At 45.3% G+C, this 16,220-nt stretch overlaps 1 protein-coding gene across 1 annotated transcript in view; it reads right to left on the bottom strand.

Moving 5' to 3' along the window:
• Positions 1–11,921: 11,921 nt before the first annotated feature.
• The window catches only part of ctdspla (CTD (carboxy-terminal domain, RNA polymerase II, polypeptide A) small phosphatase-like a), a 31,317-nt gene continuing 27,018 nt past the window's right edge, over positions 11,922–16,220 (bottom strand). The window contains exons 4-7 of the mRNA XM_084485636.1: positions 14,673–14,729; positions 13,967–14,059; positions 13,510–13,695; positions 11,922–12,189 (exon numbers count right to left, since the gene is read on the bottom strand). Coding sequence (XP_084341762.1) covers positions 12,064–12,189; positions 13,510–13,695; positions 13,967–14,059; positions 14,673–14,729 — 462 coding nt within the window. The 3' untranslated portion in view covers positions 11,922–12,063. The remainder of the gene's footprint in view (positions 12,190–13,509; positions 13,696–13,966; positions 14,060–14,672; positions 14,730–16,220) is intronic.

Raw genomic sequence — 16,220 nt, 5'->3', positions numbered from 1 at the left:
TCAGGATTTAAATATTTGGGTGTTAACATAACCCCTTCATTTAAAAACCTCTTTGATGGACATTTTGCCCCACTCATTTCTAAACTTAAATCAGACTTACAAAGATGGGACATTTTACATCTGACTTTAGCAGGCATAGTGAACTGTGTTAAAATGAACGTGCTGCCGAGATTTTTATTCCTGTTTCAATGTATTCCTATCTTCTTATCAAAATCATTTTTCATTCATCATATGGAGTGGCAAAAACCCTAGAATTAGTAAGGATTTCCAGCAATGACCAAGAGCAGTAGGCGGGTTGGCTCTGCCAAACTTTAGAGGCTACTACTGGGCAGCTAATGTCCACAAAATAGCATACTGGATTCAATCTCCAGAGATAGACTGGTGTGAACTGGAGGGCATGTCATGCATGTCATCATCCCTCCATGCCCTGGTTTCATCTAATCTTCCTATGAAGATTTTACAGTTTACATCCAACCCCATGGTAATATCTACTCAAAATATTTAGGAGGCAGAATAACCTGAGGTAAACTCTTTTGACCTATACTCCGCTGTGTAACAATCACAACTTCTTACCAGCCAAATTGGATCACACCTTTGTAGCATAGCATATAAAAGGGATCAGGAGGTTCAGTGATCTATATGTAGATGGAACATTTGTTTCAATGATTTATGTTCCAAATATGACCTCCAACAAAAGGACCTATTTCGCTACTTTCAAACCCGTCAATTTGCTAGGAGCCATAGCCGGCAGTTTCCTAACCTTTCTAGTAAGTCACTCACAGATTCAATTTTGAAAGTTCCTTTTTGGCTGCAGGGTTTTACTGCACACTCTTACACAATGATCATGTCAATGGACAATGCCAAGCTGGACAGGATACAAATTAAATGGGAGAAAGAACTTAGATATTTGGACTGAAGCTTTGAAAAGAGTGAACAATAGTACTCCCTGTGCAAGACTGAGTCTTATTCAGTTTAAGGTGGTACATCGCTTTCATTGGAGTAGAGCGAAAATTGCTTCCTTTTATCCAAATGTTGATAGTAGTTGTATCAGATATCATGTTAATGTGGCAGATTTGACACACATGTTTTGTTCTTGCCATTTGCTAATAGGGTACTGGTCTGACATATTTGATGTGCTGTCTAATGTCCTTGGAGTTACTTTACAACCTTGTGCAATGATAGCATTATTTGGTGTACCAAATGAGGAAACAAGCATGACCAAGAAGCAGCTCAACATTATAGCCTTTGTTTCTTTGCTGGCACGATGGCAAATTTTACTTAATTGGAAATTGAATGTGCCACCCACTGCAGCACAATGGCTGAAAGATGTAATGCTATTTTTACATTTGGAGAAGATTATATTTGCATTCGATGCTCAGACAAATTTCAGTCAGTTTGGGAACCTCTTTTGTCATACTTCAGTAATCTTCAAGAACTTCCCAACACATTGAATGACTAAAGTCTTGCGGCTTTGGCCCACTCTAAGGCACACTTAGCCGGTCATACGGAGCTCTGAAGTCATGTGGTACCTCTTTGTAATCCTATTTATTTATTTGTGTTCAATTTTATTTAAGTGTATCTATTTATAGACACCTGTAACTAAGCCTTTTCTTTTTGTTTATTCTTTTTATTATTATTATTATTTTGGTCCAGTCGGGGTGGTGGGGATGGTTGGGTAGGTGGTGTTTTGTGTGTATAAAAAAAAAAAGAACCACTGTCTCTCTTTATAGAACAGGCTGTCTCTCTTTAAAGAGCTAATGTCTCTCTTTAAAGAACAGGCTGTCTCTCTTTAAAGAGCTAATGTCTCTCTTTAAAGAACATCTGTCTCTCTTTAAAAAAAACAACTCTCTCTCTTTGAAGAACAGGCTAACACCTTGTCAGGACAGATGTGTACAGAAGGCTAGCAGAAAGCGTTGAAATATAACAAAATAAAGTACCTTGCTAATCAATCAATAAAATCTCTCTCTTCATTGTCTCCATTGTCTCTCTTTAAATAACAGGCTGTCTCTCTTTAAATAACTACTCTCTCTTTAAAGAAACACTGTCTCTCTTTAAATAACAACAGTCTCTCTTTGAAGAACCACTGTCGCTCTTTTAAAAAAAATCACTTTCTCTCTTTAAAGAACAGACCGTCTCTCTTTAAAGAACCACTGTCTCTCTTTATAGAACAGGCTGTCTCTCTTTAAAGAGCAGTTTCTCTTTAAAGAACCACTCAGTGCATTTACATGACACTCAAGAAAGTTTAATTATTGCCTTAGTCCAACTATGATTGGATTATTAAGATGCATGTGTCGAGCTAAAATCGAATCAAATTGGGTTACTCATAGTCAAATTAAGACCCCTAGATAATGCGATTCATAGTCGAGTTAAGCGTGCATGTACGGAGTCGAATTGGATTATGCATTGAATTGCGTTCTGCACATCCTCAAGATCTTTTCCTGGGGCTGTGAGCCGGAAGTAGAAGGAGACGATAGTCGTGTTGTTGTTGTCGCCGTTGGAAAACGAGAAACGGCTATTTATTTAAAAAGGTGGCGCAGAAGATGGAGGAAGCCGGTGAATGTAGTTACCCCCTATAAGAATTGTGTCCCGGCCGCGGGAGCGTACCGGGACACAAGCATTCATAGCATGCATTCATTAAAGGTGGAAGCACACAGACACTATGCTTCGATTTCACCCAAGGCTGAATTAAAAGTACATGTTTTTCTAAATGTGGGTCATCAACGAGGTTGTAAAGTAGTAACTTCAGGCACATCTGTCAAAATAAATGTTTTTTTCTCCCGATGTGTTTACAATCTTTATTCATTCATCGCGCTGCAGCGGGGAATGCAGTATACGGATTGGCGGCGGAGGGGCTGCTCCAGCGGGAGAAAGATGTTTTCAGTAGACAGCTGTCAACTCACTTCGGATAGGCAATTTATTTAAAAAGCTGGCGCAGAAGATGGAGGAAGCCGGTGTTGTGCCAATGTAGTTACCCCCTATAAGGAGTGTATCATCATCAACATGCATTCAGTACACACTATGCTTCGATTTCACCCAAGGCTGAATTAAAAGTACATGTTTTTCTAAATGTTGCTCATCAACAAGGTTGTAAAATAACTATGATCTTTATTCATTCATTGCGCCACGGCCAAACTGACGGGGGTATTCTCTGATATTATGAATCTTACAGACTGCGTCGGGTTCTCTGACTCTCTGGTACTTCCACAACAAGTAAAGACTCCTAGTCGGGTTTATCTCGCCCATGGGGAAAAGGAATTGGGGGAAATTAACTTTGGCTTTGACTCTCTGGAGTCCAGATTGAAACGCGACATGGAGGAGAAAGCGATGTTTCAGCAGACAGCTGCCAGGTCTCCTCCGGCTGCTCTGCCGGCGGAGGAGTCCGCATACGACCGAGAGGTCGGAACAATGAAGCGTCGGAGAAATGATATGGACCTGAAGTGAACTGACAGCTGTCTGCTGAAAACATCTTTCTCGAATGCCACCTGAGTTTGTTGTTGCTGGTGACGTAAAGAGGTCAGCCGGTGGCTCTATTACCACTAGTTGAAATGGTTACAGCGCCACCTATCGTACCGGGGCATGACACGCTACGGCCAATGAATCGATTTACTCACCGCCATGTATACTCAGACAATTGCAGTTGTCCAATTGAGGAGCATAGTCAAACTATGGCTTTAATCAGATTAAGCTGTGCATGTAAACGTACTGACTATCTCTCTTTATAGAACAGGCTGTGTCTCTTTAAAGAACAACTGTCTCTTTGAAGAACAGGCTAACACCTTGTCAGGACAGATGTGTACAGAAGACTAGCAGAAAGCGAAATATAACAAAATAAAGTACCTTGCTGATCAATCAATAAAATCAATCCAAACCTTTATTTAAATCAGTGGAGCTGACAGAGCCAGGATCGTTAACTATGAGAACACTTCTACCCCTCTGGAGAAGCACACCATGTCAGGAGCGAATGTTACCCCGCTGACCAGTAGGTTGCCATGGCAGCTGATAAATGGGTGTGGTGATGGGTGTGGTGCTTTGAGGTGAGCAACACTGATTTGGACACCTACATCCAGGATGTTGACCACACCCCTAGGATCAATACCCTCTCTCTCAGGGTACGTAGAGAACCTGATAAAGGACGTGACTCACCCAGTGAGCAAACACACAGAGAGAGATTGATTCTTAAGGAGGCTCACGACATAAAAAATAGAGTAGAGGTCACCAAGAAAACCACAGCGACAAACTCTACATCAGAGTCCATGAGTGCTGAAGGCAGATGAAAGTTTTTCTACAACCATAAACTGGACTCCGGACAATGGGTCTGTGGTGCCTGGTGAGCTGGTGTTTTATCATCTCAGTGGAGCCCATTCAGCTCAGACCATTGTCTTCCCCAGCCACTCCCAGTGAGGAGCCTGTTATACTGAGCTGATTGTTACTCCACTAATAAGCAGAATGTTTCCATTGCTCTTGGTTTATAACAGTATGACATCTCCATGAATCCTCCCCTTATCCTATATAAGGGGGTAAATATAGGATAAGAGGATTCATACTCCCCCTGCCACACACACATACACACACACACGCACACACCACACACATGGACACACACACACACACACACACACACACACACACACATGCACACACACCACACACATGGACACACACACACACACACACACACACACACTACCTGACATGGATATGGACATAAAGCAAAACTCTTTACCTAGACTTGCATGTGAGCACGATAGACAGCTATCAAAATGTGGGTTATGTGCTGGTATGTCAATACAAAAAAGAAACATGTAGGCTTTGAGAAAAAATAAAGTAAAAGGCTCAAATTATTTCTCTATTACAATATAATGAAGGGTAAAACGTCATTTTTGAAATACTTGCCCGGGGGTGCTCTTCCCTCAATGTGGCTGGAGAGAGGTTTTAAAACACGTGTCCTGTTAATACTGCATAAAAAACAAAATGGGACGTAATAAGTGCTCATAAGGGCCGATGTCAAAGTCAAAGCAAAGTCAACTGAAGTAGTACATTATAAATACAAATATATAAAAACAGGCCATACTCGATTTGAAACGAGGGCAATGGTCCAAAAATCTATACATTAATTCTTACCTTTGGTGGAAGAGAAGGTCCTGGTGGCTCTCCTATGTGCTGACGCTAGGATGGACTCACGGGAGGACAGAGGGACAGACAGAGAGGGACAGACAGAAGAACAGACAGAGAGGGGCCGACAGAGGGACAGAGAGAGACAGACAGAGGCAGACTGTGTGTATCAGCTCTGTCTCTGAGCTTCCAGCTCTAGTGTTGTTGTGAATTATATGGCACACAGGGTTGGGTATTTCTCTCCACCCAGGTAGGAGTACACCTGCTCTCTCTCCCTCCCTCTCTCTCTCTCTCTCTCTCTCCCTCCCTCTCTCTCTATCTTTCCCTCCCTCTCCCTCTGATTCCCTTTGTTTCCTAGTCAACAATGAACTGCCCATTCCAAAGGCCCTGACCCAGTGGATCCGTGAGGTCTGAGCTCACCATGGAAGGGGTGCGCTGCAGGGAGGGAATGCTGCCCCCACACCCCTGGGGGGTGGAGACTGGGATCAGGACATGGGTGGAGGCTGCTGACGAGGACGTGTACCATTTGCATGGTACACCGGTACGCCCAACCTGCTCTGGCGAGAACGTGACGTAATTTCCTGGCTTGCAGCACTTATACCATTCCAGTTTGTCATTGGCTAGTCATTGTTATTGTTAGCTACATTAGCCTCTTTAGAAAACCAGCTCGAAAACAAACAACACAACTTTACATTGTATTGCATGGACAGCAAGACCGTGCAATGCATAAATTGGTGATCGGAATAAAGTAGCAATGTAATCAAGTGTGTTAGAGCATTTAAAATCGACACTAAAATGACTTGATACAAAACGTGATACAAATACAAAAAAACCCTAACCCTATCTCTTCACGGGTGCAGCCATTTTTGTTGTAGAGTCGTATGGTCAGCCTCACTGAACTCGGTATACTCACAGAAAAGCGAGTGGGACCGACCAAAAGGGGGCGTTCCTCCGGGAAATGCCGCAAGAAAGCTGGGAGATTTCCCACTTTGCAACTCATGGGAGAGGTGTCTATGACTTCCTTTGGATCAATTTACGGCCATCTTGAACTTTGTTAAAAACACTAAATTCTCTAAGGATCCTAGGTTTTTTGACTTAATGGTCTGCGTCAGGGTATTACTGGCCTGTCAGGGTCTTAATGGTCTGCCAGGGTCTTATTGGTCTGCTTTAAGGCCCATTCACACCCTACGGTAAATACGGATACGGACGCTTTCGTTCAGTCCTGGAGGTCGTTTTGTTCGTCAGTGGGTCCGTCGCCTCTGAGCTTACGAATCCGGAGTGCTCCGGACGAACCGGAGCAATACCACCGGAGATCGAGGCGGCAGTAGAGGCAGGAGTCCAACCATTCGCAAAAATAGAGAGAGAGAATAGTAGGCCTATAATATCTGATGTATATATATTTAGTTTTTAACGTTTTATACTTACTATACCAATACTATACCAATAAAACTTTTTTGAATTCAAATTTTGAGCAGAGAATCTGCAGGTTGGTGAGGGGTGCCACATGCCACCACCGCGTACACTTTGTGCCGGATGACAGAGCAAAATCATCTCCTCTACAGATACCATGTTTGCGATTGTCGATGCCGGTCATTTTATACACGACAGTCACTGCCCTCTAGAGGTTGTTTTGCATACAAAAAAATGCAAACTTTGCACAAGCATATCTCGTAAACGGTTTGACCTACACTCATGAAACTTTGTTCACACATGCATATCCTCATGCTGAACAAATATGCCTCAAGAACCTATGACTTCCGGTTTCCAGATTTGCTGCCATTTTGAATTTAGTTAAAACATTAAATTCCCTAAGGATCCCAGGTTTTTTGACTTTGACAAAAATCCTTTAACCCATATCATCTATGGACCATTATCTTCAATTGGTATTTAAGATTAGTCTGTACAATCAATTAAAGCACCCATGAGCCATTGACTTCTAAAAGGGGTGTGGTTTAAACAGCGAAAAGTGTTGCATATATCAATGCATATATGCATATATCAACGTCAAAATTGACTCCTATGATCTTGACTCCAATATAAAAGTTGTCCAGGATCAAATTCTGAACAAGTTAAAGTCAACATATTTTCAAATAGGGCATGGTATCGAAATGGGCGTGGCCTGTCACTAAAATTGCCACAGTTCATAGATGCAATGTTTGATTTGAGTGGGACCGACACAGTGGCTGTTGGGGACCAAAGTTTCAACTGCTCAAGTTGATTGACAAAACAACATGGCCGCCAGAGGCTAAAAATCGTCCAAATTTAACTAAACTTATGTTAACAGGGTTAACTTAACCCAATCTTCATCAAACTTGGGATAGTCAAAGGCACATGGGTCAAGATTAAACTGTCCAAATTGTATCTAAATCGGCCTAAAGGTAGCGCTATAGCAACAGTCCAAAAATGCAAACTTTGAAAAAGCATATCTCGTAAACGTTTTAACGGTCTTAATGGTTAGGGTTAGGGTTAGTGTTAGTGTTAGTGCTAGGGTTAGTCTGTCAGGTCTGTCAGGGTCTTCATGGTCTGCATCAGGGTTTTAATGGTCTATCAGCCATGGTCTGCGTCAGGGTTTTAATTGTCAACTCTTTATGGTCTACAACAAAAGCATGCTCAGGTTGGCCAGATATATTTCCACTGACATCTCACACATTCTACACCAAGAATATCAGCTACTGCCTTCAAACAGGAGCTTTACAGTTCCTTCTTTCAACTGCAACAAACTTATACACTCTTTTATACATCAATCAATCCTTTTGTTAAACCAGCAACATTAAGATCTAGTGCAATATTTATTTATTCATGTATATAGTGTCTCCAAGTGATGTATGTATATGTCCTCTGTCATGCTTGATATTGTCATTTGTGGCTATAAGTTTCATGCTTGTCTGTTGATGCTCTATGTTTGTCTGTTGATGCTCTATGTTTTACATGTACTGTATGCCCACATGTCTATTTATGCTATATGTCTACATGTATGTATACTGTATGTCCTCCCTTTTTCTTAAATGAGTTTGCCCAGGGATGCAAAAAGAATTTCGGTGCAAACTTAAAAATAAAGTAGTATCGTAGGTCTGAGCTCCATCAGGGCTAACTGAAGACCAGTATGTGAATGGCATGAAGAGAAGTTCTCACCGGTGATTCAGCCACAGGTTCCTTAACTGCTCTTAACCTTAACTATCAATCATCTCTTCTCTGTTAGCCATTGTTGTCCTGAACACTGGGAACTCCACATAGCGTAGGTTTGTATGTCGTATTTTCTGTTATTTAATACAAACTTTGGAAAAAACAATTGAGCGATATTAATTTGATCATTAATCACAGCATATAGGCTACGCATTATAAGAGTCACTTGTATATATGTAAAACTCAGTATGTTTGCATGTCGATATAGACACAACCATAGCATCATTTCAAACCAGAGACACATAGGAAATGATGAGACTGCAGGACATAGCATCAGATTGTGCAAAACTGCAACTTTAATAATGTCATAAAGTACGATTTCGACAGCATTCTTTACAATTCCCTAAGTACCCCGTACCCAATAAATACAATCCATACGAGCTATGCTTAAGCAATAGATCACGACAGGTGGAATGTTCTCATTATACCACAGTTAAGGGGCATTGTTCGTCCTGATGCGCAGCCGAGAGACGGCGACCCCCTTTACTGTGGTATAATGAGAACATTTCACAGACTGAAGTGATCTATTACTTTTATAAAACAGTTATGTAAGTATGGCGAAATGAAAGTCATAGACACCCTCAATTTTGAAAAAACAATAAAGTCGGAAAAGCATTTTTTTAAAGAATACAAAAAAGTAGTCCCTCCTGGCTGCCTACAAAGTATGCGGCGGTTGCTATGCAACACACTGTAGCGTCCTTCAGAGAGAAGGCTAGAGACAGGTAACTTCGTTTGCTGGCAATTTAGCCTACTATCGAGCAGTTCACTCACCGTGTGCCTATTGCTTTACAACATTTCCACCCTGTCCATCAATCAACATATTTTTAGGCTTCAGTGAACTATGCTATTGCTTTTAGAAATAAATAAACAACAGTTCAAGTTAGGCGCGGCGTGATACGGAACTCGTCATAGCGGTTATGTATACGCTCATTATAAAACGGGTGGATTAACTCAAGCGATCTGATTGGTTCCCAACTGTTGTATAATGCGCGTATACATACAAGCAATTGCATAGTTCACTGAAGCCTAAATATGTTGATTGATGGAGAGGTTGGAAATGTTGTAATGCAATAGGCACACAGTGAGCGAACTTGATAGTAGGCTAAATTGCCGGCGAACCAAGCTACCATCTCTAGCCTTCTCTCTGAAGGACGCTACCGTGTGTTGCATAGCAACCGCCATACTTTTTTGTATTCGTTAAAAAAATGCTTTTTTGACTTAGTCGTTTTTTTCAAAATTGAGGGTGTCTATGACTTTAATTTTGCCATACTAACGTAACCATTTTATAAAAGCAATAGATGACTTCAGTTTGTGAAATGTTCTCATTATACCAGTTAAGGAGGTCGCCGTCTCTCAGCTGCGTGTCGGGACGAACAATGCCCCTTAACTGTGGTATAATGAGAACATTCCACAGACTGTCGTGATCTATTGCTTAATTATAAAACGGGGGGCCTAAATCAAGCAATCTGATTGGTTCCCAACCGTTGTATATTGAGCGTATACACACAGCTATGACGCCCGTTCAGTTTACAGAGTCCAGTATCACTCCGCGCCTAACTTGAACTGTTGTTTATTTATATATAAAAGCGATAGCATAGTTCACTGAAGCCTAAAAAAAGCCTGTAAAGCAATAGGCACACGGTCGCCGGCAATTTAGCCTTCTAAATTGCTAAATTGCCGGCGAACCAAGCTACCGTCTCTAGCCTTCTCTCTGAAGGACGCTAGTGTGTTGCATAGCAACCGCCGTACACTTTGCCGGCAGCCGGGAGGGACTACTTTTCTGTATTCGTTAAAAAAAATGCTTTTCCGACTTTCTCGCTTTTTCAAAATTGATGGTGTCTATGACTTTAATTTCGCCATATTTACGTAACCGTTTTATAAAAGCAATAGATCACTTCAGTCAGTGATATACGGTCATTATACCACAGTGAAGGGGGTCGCCGCCCCTTCGCTGCGCGTCGGGACGGACAACGCCCCTTAACTGTGGTATAATGAGCGTATACCACGGCCTGTCGTGATCTATTGCTTAATTATACAACAGTTGGGAACCAATCAGATCGCTTGATTTAATCCACCCGTTTTATAATAGATGACATTACAAAAGGATTAACTGTCTTAAATAGGTTTATCAATGTCCAGCCAAGAAGAGTTAAATGATCTGTTAAACAGTTGTCAATCTAATAAAGTAAATTAATAATCAAATCTTTACCAAATTTAGCCTTTTGTTTGTGAACTTGGATTGTAAATGGAAGTGGCCGCAGATTGTAACCAGATTGTGGGTTGAATAGATATGAGAGAATCAGTGGGTGGATTTGAAAGAATAGGTTTCTGGAGTTAATGTGTCAATGCTTTTGGAGTTTTTGGATGAATGAGCTTAATAAGAGTCATGAAGCCCTGACACACTGAACAGAACACAGCAATGAAGGCACTTCGTCCTGTAAGAAAAGGTAAATCACAGTTGGTTCAACTGCCAGAAATCACGAATCCTGTATAAAATCCATAACTCAACAACACCCTCCAAATTTTTGTTGTTGTTGTATGTACTTGTTAATTTTCGATAACTAACTAACTAAAATATCCCTTGATAGTATAGGAAAAAATCTCACTCTTTCTGTTTTTTGATATCAAAAGTAGTTTATGTATGTCTTGTTCTTAGAAACATATAGTATGTACATACGGTAATATCATGTCTTGCCAGTAGGGGGCGTTGCTGCCTATACATAGAGAGTTTCCCCTAGCAGGGTGGTTCAGTATAGGATACATTCGACTGAGGGGTCCTCTTTCCGGGGTGGAAGCCTCTAGGGGGGCCTCTTGGAGGCATCTGGGGGCCGCTGGAGGACGGGCAGGGGCCCTTGAACAGTTCAGGCCCCCCAAGCCTTCAACTGTTTTCCAACAGGTGTCAAAAAAATAAGGGTCTGGAGGGGACAGAGAGCACCACCGTGAGGGGCCACCTGGGGGCCAGAGAGCACCACCGTGAGGGGCCACCTAGGGGCCGCCTGGGGGCCAGAGAGCACCACCATGAGGGGCCACATGGGGGCCGCTTATGGCGCGTTTCCACCAGCGGTTGCGGTTAGGTCCAGTACGACTAGGTCCGGTAATGTAGGTGCGGTTAGGCGCAGCTCAGTTACGGCTCGCGTTTCCACGCCGACAGTAGCCTTATGGTAGGGCGGGGTTTAAGCCGGACGGCCATAGCCACGGCAGCTACGTAAGCATCGTGACCTCATAGCAGCCCGACACAGTGTAGCCTGCTAATAAATCCATGAAAAAGAAGAACGCGCACAATGAACAAAGAGCAACAATGTAGGACGTCCAAGAAGGACGGCAAACTTTTGCGCAACATTTTCTTCATTAAACAAAGCTTTCACCGTTGTCCAGAAATACCTCATGGGTAATGTGTTTGTTTGCTATTATCCCCCTGTCGCACGGAAGTGACGATTCTGTCGACCAATCAATGGACGGTTTGTTGGCACCCTTTCAGACCGCTTGGTAGCCCAACGGAGGAGCACTGTGAGATAAGTACGGCTAATCACAGCTAAGTCACCTATTCATACCTAACCAAACCGCAGCCAGGGGCCACCCAGGGGCCACCCAGGGGCCACCTGGGGGCCACCTGGGGGACAGAGAGCTCCACGTTGAGGGACAACCTGGGAGCCCGGGGGACAGAGAGCACCAGGGTGAGGGGCCGCTTGGGGGCCAACTGGGGGCCGCCTGGGGGACAGAGAGCCCCACGGTGAGGAGCCGCCTGGAGGCCAGGGGGGGCCCGGTCTGCTACGTGGGCCGCATGCTCTGCAGGACGGTGTACACCTCCTCCTCTCTGCTGAGGCCCTCGAAGAGCGGGATCAGGTCCTGGAGCTCTGTGTCTGTCATGTCGTCAAACCACGATTGCACCGGCACCTGGAGACAGACAGACAGACAGACAGACAGACAGACAGACAGACGAATGGATGGATGAACCACAGACGGACAGACAGACAGATGGATTGACCACAGATGGACAGACAGACAGACATATAGACACAGTACGAACAGTAGTTCAGACAGACAGACAGACAGACAGACAGGAACAGGAAGAACAGACAGAGAGACAGATGGACAGAAAGGTGGACCAGTGTGTTGACAGATTAAATAGGATGAGAATGAAAGAAAGACAGATAAAGGAGAGAAGAGAATGAGAGGCCTGAGGTTAGGGGGAGAACCAGTGGAGCAGGGATATGTTAGCTCCTGGCTGTATCTGACACAGTGGTTAGCTGGGCGCTGGACGGGGAGAGCGCTGCATCACAGGAGCGAGGCGAGGAGGAGTGAGGGTAAATAAAAGATGAGGGAGGCCATCTTCAAAGGCAGGCAGAGTGGTAGTCCTAGCGCCTAACTCCACCACACGGAAAAGACGGGGAACCGAGCTTCACCGTGGGCCTCCGACACGCTAGCTTAGCATCACTGTTATCTAAAGGTGAAGCAACAACGTTCTGGGAGAACAAAGAGTGGAAGTCATCCAGTAAAGAATGTGGCAATAAATGTGGTAGAGGACTGAAACCTTCAATAGAAGAGGGACACATTCTGGCAAACAAAGTTTGGAATTGGATCTTAAATAAAAGCGACTTGATGATAACACAGACAAGTGTGTTATCATCCCTGACCTCTGAGACATTAGAAGGCATCAGAAGACACCAGAAGACACCAGGAGACACCAGAAGACACCAGGAGACATCAGGAGACACCATAAGACACCATAAGACATCAAAAGACACCAGAAGGCATCAGGAGACACCAGGAGACACCATAAGACACCAGGAGACACCAGAAGACACCAGGAGACACCAGAAGACATCAAAAGACACCAGATGGCATCAGGAGACACCAGGAGACACCATAAGACACCGGAAGACATCAGAAGACACCAGGGGACATCACAAGACTAAAGGAGACACCAGACGACACCAGAAGATACCATAAGACAATATAAGACATCAGAAGACACCAGAAGAAACCAGAAGACATCAGGGGACACCGGGAGACACCGGGAGACACTAGAAGACACCAGCAGACATCAGGAGACACCAGAAGACATCAGGAGACACCAGGAGACACTAGGAGACACTAGAAGCCACCAGGAGACACCAGGAGACACCAGGAGACACCAAGAGACACCAGGAGACACTAGAAGACATCAGGAGACACCAGGAGACACCATGAGACAGGATGTGGAGCAGCACTCACCGCATTCTCGGGGTGGAAGACGTAGGAGGCGGGGGAGTTGTCCACGATGATGACCCGGGCCAGCTCGCGGCCCAGACGGCTTAGGTCCTTGACATAGTTCCCCCGGTGGAACACGCAGGACTCCCTGAAGAGGCGGGCGCGGAACACCCCCCACTGGTCCAGCAGGTCAGCCACCGGGTCTGCGTACTGGGAACCAGTACAAACACTGGGTTGGTTTGATCATCACTACACTAGTATTACTGTCCTGTACGGCTGCTGTGACCCATTCCTCGTCTGGGATTAATAAATGACATCATTATGACGTCGTTACATCAGCTCTTTAGAGATAGGGTTTTGAGTGAATGGGCCAAAAGTGCTGTATAGCAAAACATACCCGAGCTTAGCTTAGCATGAAACAACATTAGCCTGTGTAAAGGTCAGTTTAGCCTAGCTTGACTGTTCCTAACAGAGGACGTACCTTGGCTAAGCTCGCCGTGAACAGAACACACTCAAACAGCTCCCCCATCCTCTGCAGAAACTTGTCCACGTGGGGCCGCTTCAGCACATACACCTGGGGCACGCACGTACACACACACGCACAGACACACATGCACATGCACACATAGACAAAATACATTTGATTTCAGTTAATTCATCCTTCCAATCCTAGATAAAACAGACATCTTTGTACATTAATGAAGCACACAGAAACTATCTTTCTCCAGAGAGACGTGGGTGAACCGTCCTGATCCCTCGAAGGGCAGTCGCGGCCCCCCAGTGCAAGTCACCCTGGACAGGCTGGAGTAGACACAAACAGCCTATCCTGGATTACTTGAACAGGGTCACAGCGAGGATACAGCTGTCGGCCTCTGTCTCCATCAGGACACATGAGCATCAGTATCATGTAAGAACACAGCAACAGGAAACAAGTGATCCAGCACACAGCCATCTGACCCAACAGCCTCTTACCCACTTCCTCTGGCTGAGAGTCAAACAACAAGACACCACACTGCCCTGCTACACACATCTGGGGCACCTTCCCACCCACACGCACGCACGCACGCACGCACGCACGCACGCACGCACGCACGCACACACGCACACACACACACACACACACACACACACATCCAAACACCCACTCATACACACACACACACACACACACCACCCTAGCAGGGTACCTGGTGCACGGTGCCGTCGATCTCCACAGGAACGATGAAGTCTGCGTTGCCGATGGGCTGCAGGGCACAGAAGCAAACACACAACCCTTAGACGTTCCTCTAGCTTTACATCCTCGACGCCATGACCACCCTGTGGAGGGGCATCGGTGCATTGGGATGTCGTGGTGTGTGTTGGTGTTGTGGTTCTTTGGATGTATGCTGGTTATTGGTCGTGAAGTGATTTGCGTTGTAGGAAGACATTGTAGTGTCTGAAGTGCCACAGTGTTTGCTAAGCGAGACACAGTATGTTTAGGTTAGGATCCCGCAGGACTTCAAATGGAGGAGCACCACCAACAACACATGCCATGATGCATTGTGCTGTCCCTATAACACTTGGCCAAGACCAACAATCCACACCTGGCCATGAGGAGGATGTGTGTGTGTGTGTGTGTGTGTGTGTGTGTGTGGGGGGGGGGTGTGCGTGTGTGTGGTATGAGTGGGTGTGTTGGGGTGTGTGTGTGTGGGGGTCGTCTTTGTGTGTGTGTGTGTGTGTGTGTGTGTGGGTGACAGGAAGGAGGGAAGAGGGGGAGGGAGGGAGGGAGAGAGGGATGTTGTGAGACTGGATGTTGTAACAAGGATAAAAGGATTGAGTAGGAGGCAGATGAGAGAGAGAGAGAGAGAGAGAGAGAGAGAGAGAGAGAGAGAGAGAGAGAGAGAGCGAGAGCGAGAGCGAGAGAGAGAGAGAGAGAGAGAGAGAGAGAAAGGGAGGGAGAGAGAGAGGGAGGGGGGAGAGAAAGAGGGAGGGGGAGAAAAATGTAGAAAAGCTAGAGAGAACAGAGGAAAGGGAAGTGGGATAAATAGAGATAGTGTGCAGTGAAATGCAGGTGATAGAGACAAAGAAACACAGAGAGAGAGTAAGAGAGAGCGCAGCAGAGTGGGCGAGGCAGACAGAGGAGCTGGGAGAGAGGGAGAGGAGAGGAGAGGGAGAGGAGAGGAGAGGGAGAGGGAGAGGAGAGGGAGAGGAGAGGAGAGGGAGAGGAGAGAGGAAGAGGAGAGGAGCCACATGAAGTGTGACAGGACAGCAGATGTGAGAGTCAGAGGACGGGGTTCCCCCACAACGTGCTGTGGTGCTGGGGGTGTGGCCCTCTCTCAGGGGGTCCGCCCAGCTCAGAGCCTCTCCTCCAGCCCTGGGGGTGTGGCCCTCCCTCAGGGGGTCCACTCGGAGCCTCTCCTCCAGCCCTGGGTGCTGTGCTAGACGTCCTGAAGACCAGTATCTGTGTGGGTACGCTGTTAAATGAGTCATTTCTCCATGACTCTGTTACACCGCGTGATGATATGGCCCTGAAGGCCTCCAACGGGCAGAGTAGACCCAGGAGGGTCAGTGAAGGATGAGAACCCTGCCCCATATGGACATACCATGTTTCCCTCAGTGTCTCAGAGGACAGAAAGTCGCTCTGTGTGTGTGTGTGTGTGTGTGTGTGTGTGTGTGTGTGTGTGTGTGTGTGTGTGTCCTGCCCTGTCCTGTCTCTCTCCACAAGAGAAGTGGATGATTTCCGTCCAGTCACTCAA

This window comes from Micromesistius poutassou (genome assembly GCF_964030765.1).
Source record: "Micromesistius poutassou genome assembly, chromosome: 21".
Taxonomy (NCBI): Eukaryota; Metazoa; Chordata; class Actinopteri; order Gadiformes; family Gadidae; genus Micromesistius; species Micromesistius poutassou.
This window is presented reverse-complemented; position numbering and strand designations above follow the sequence as displayed.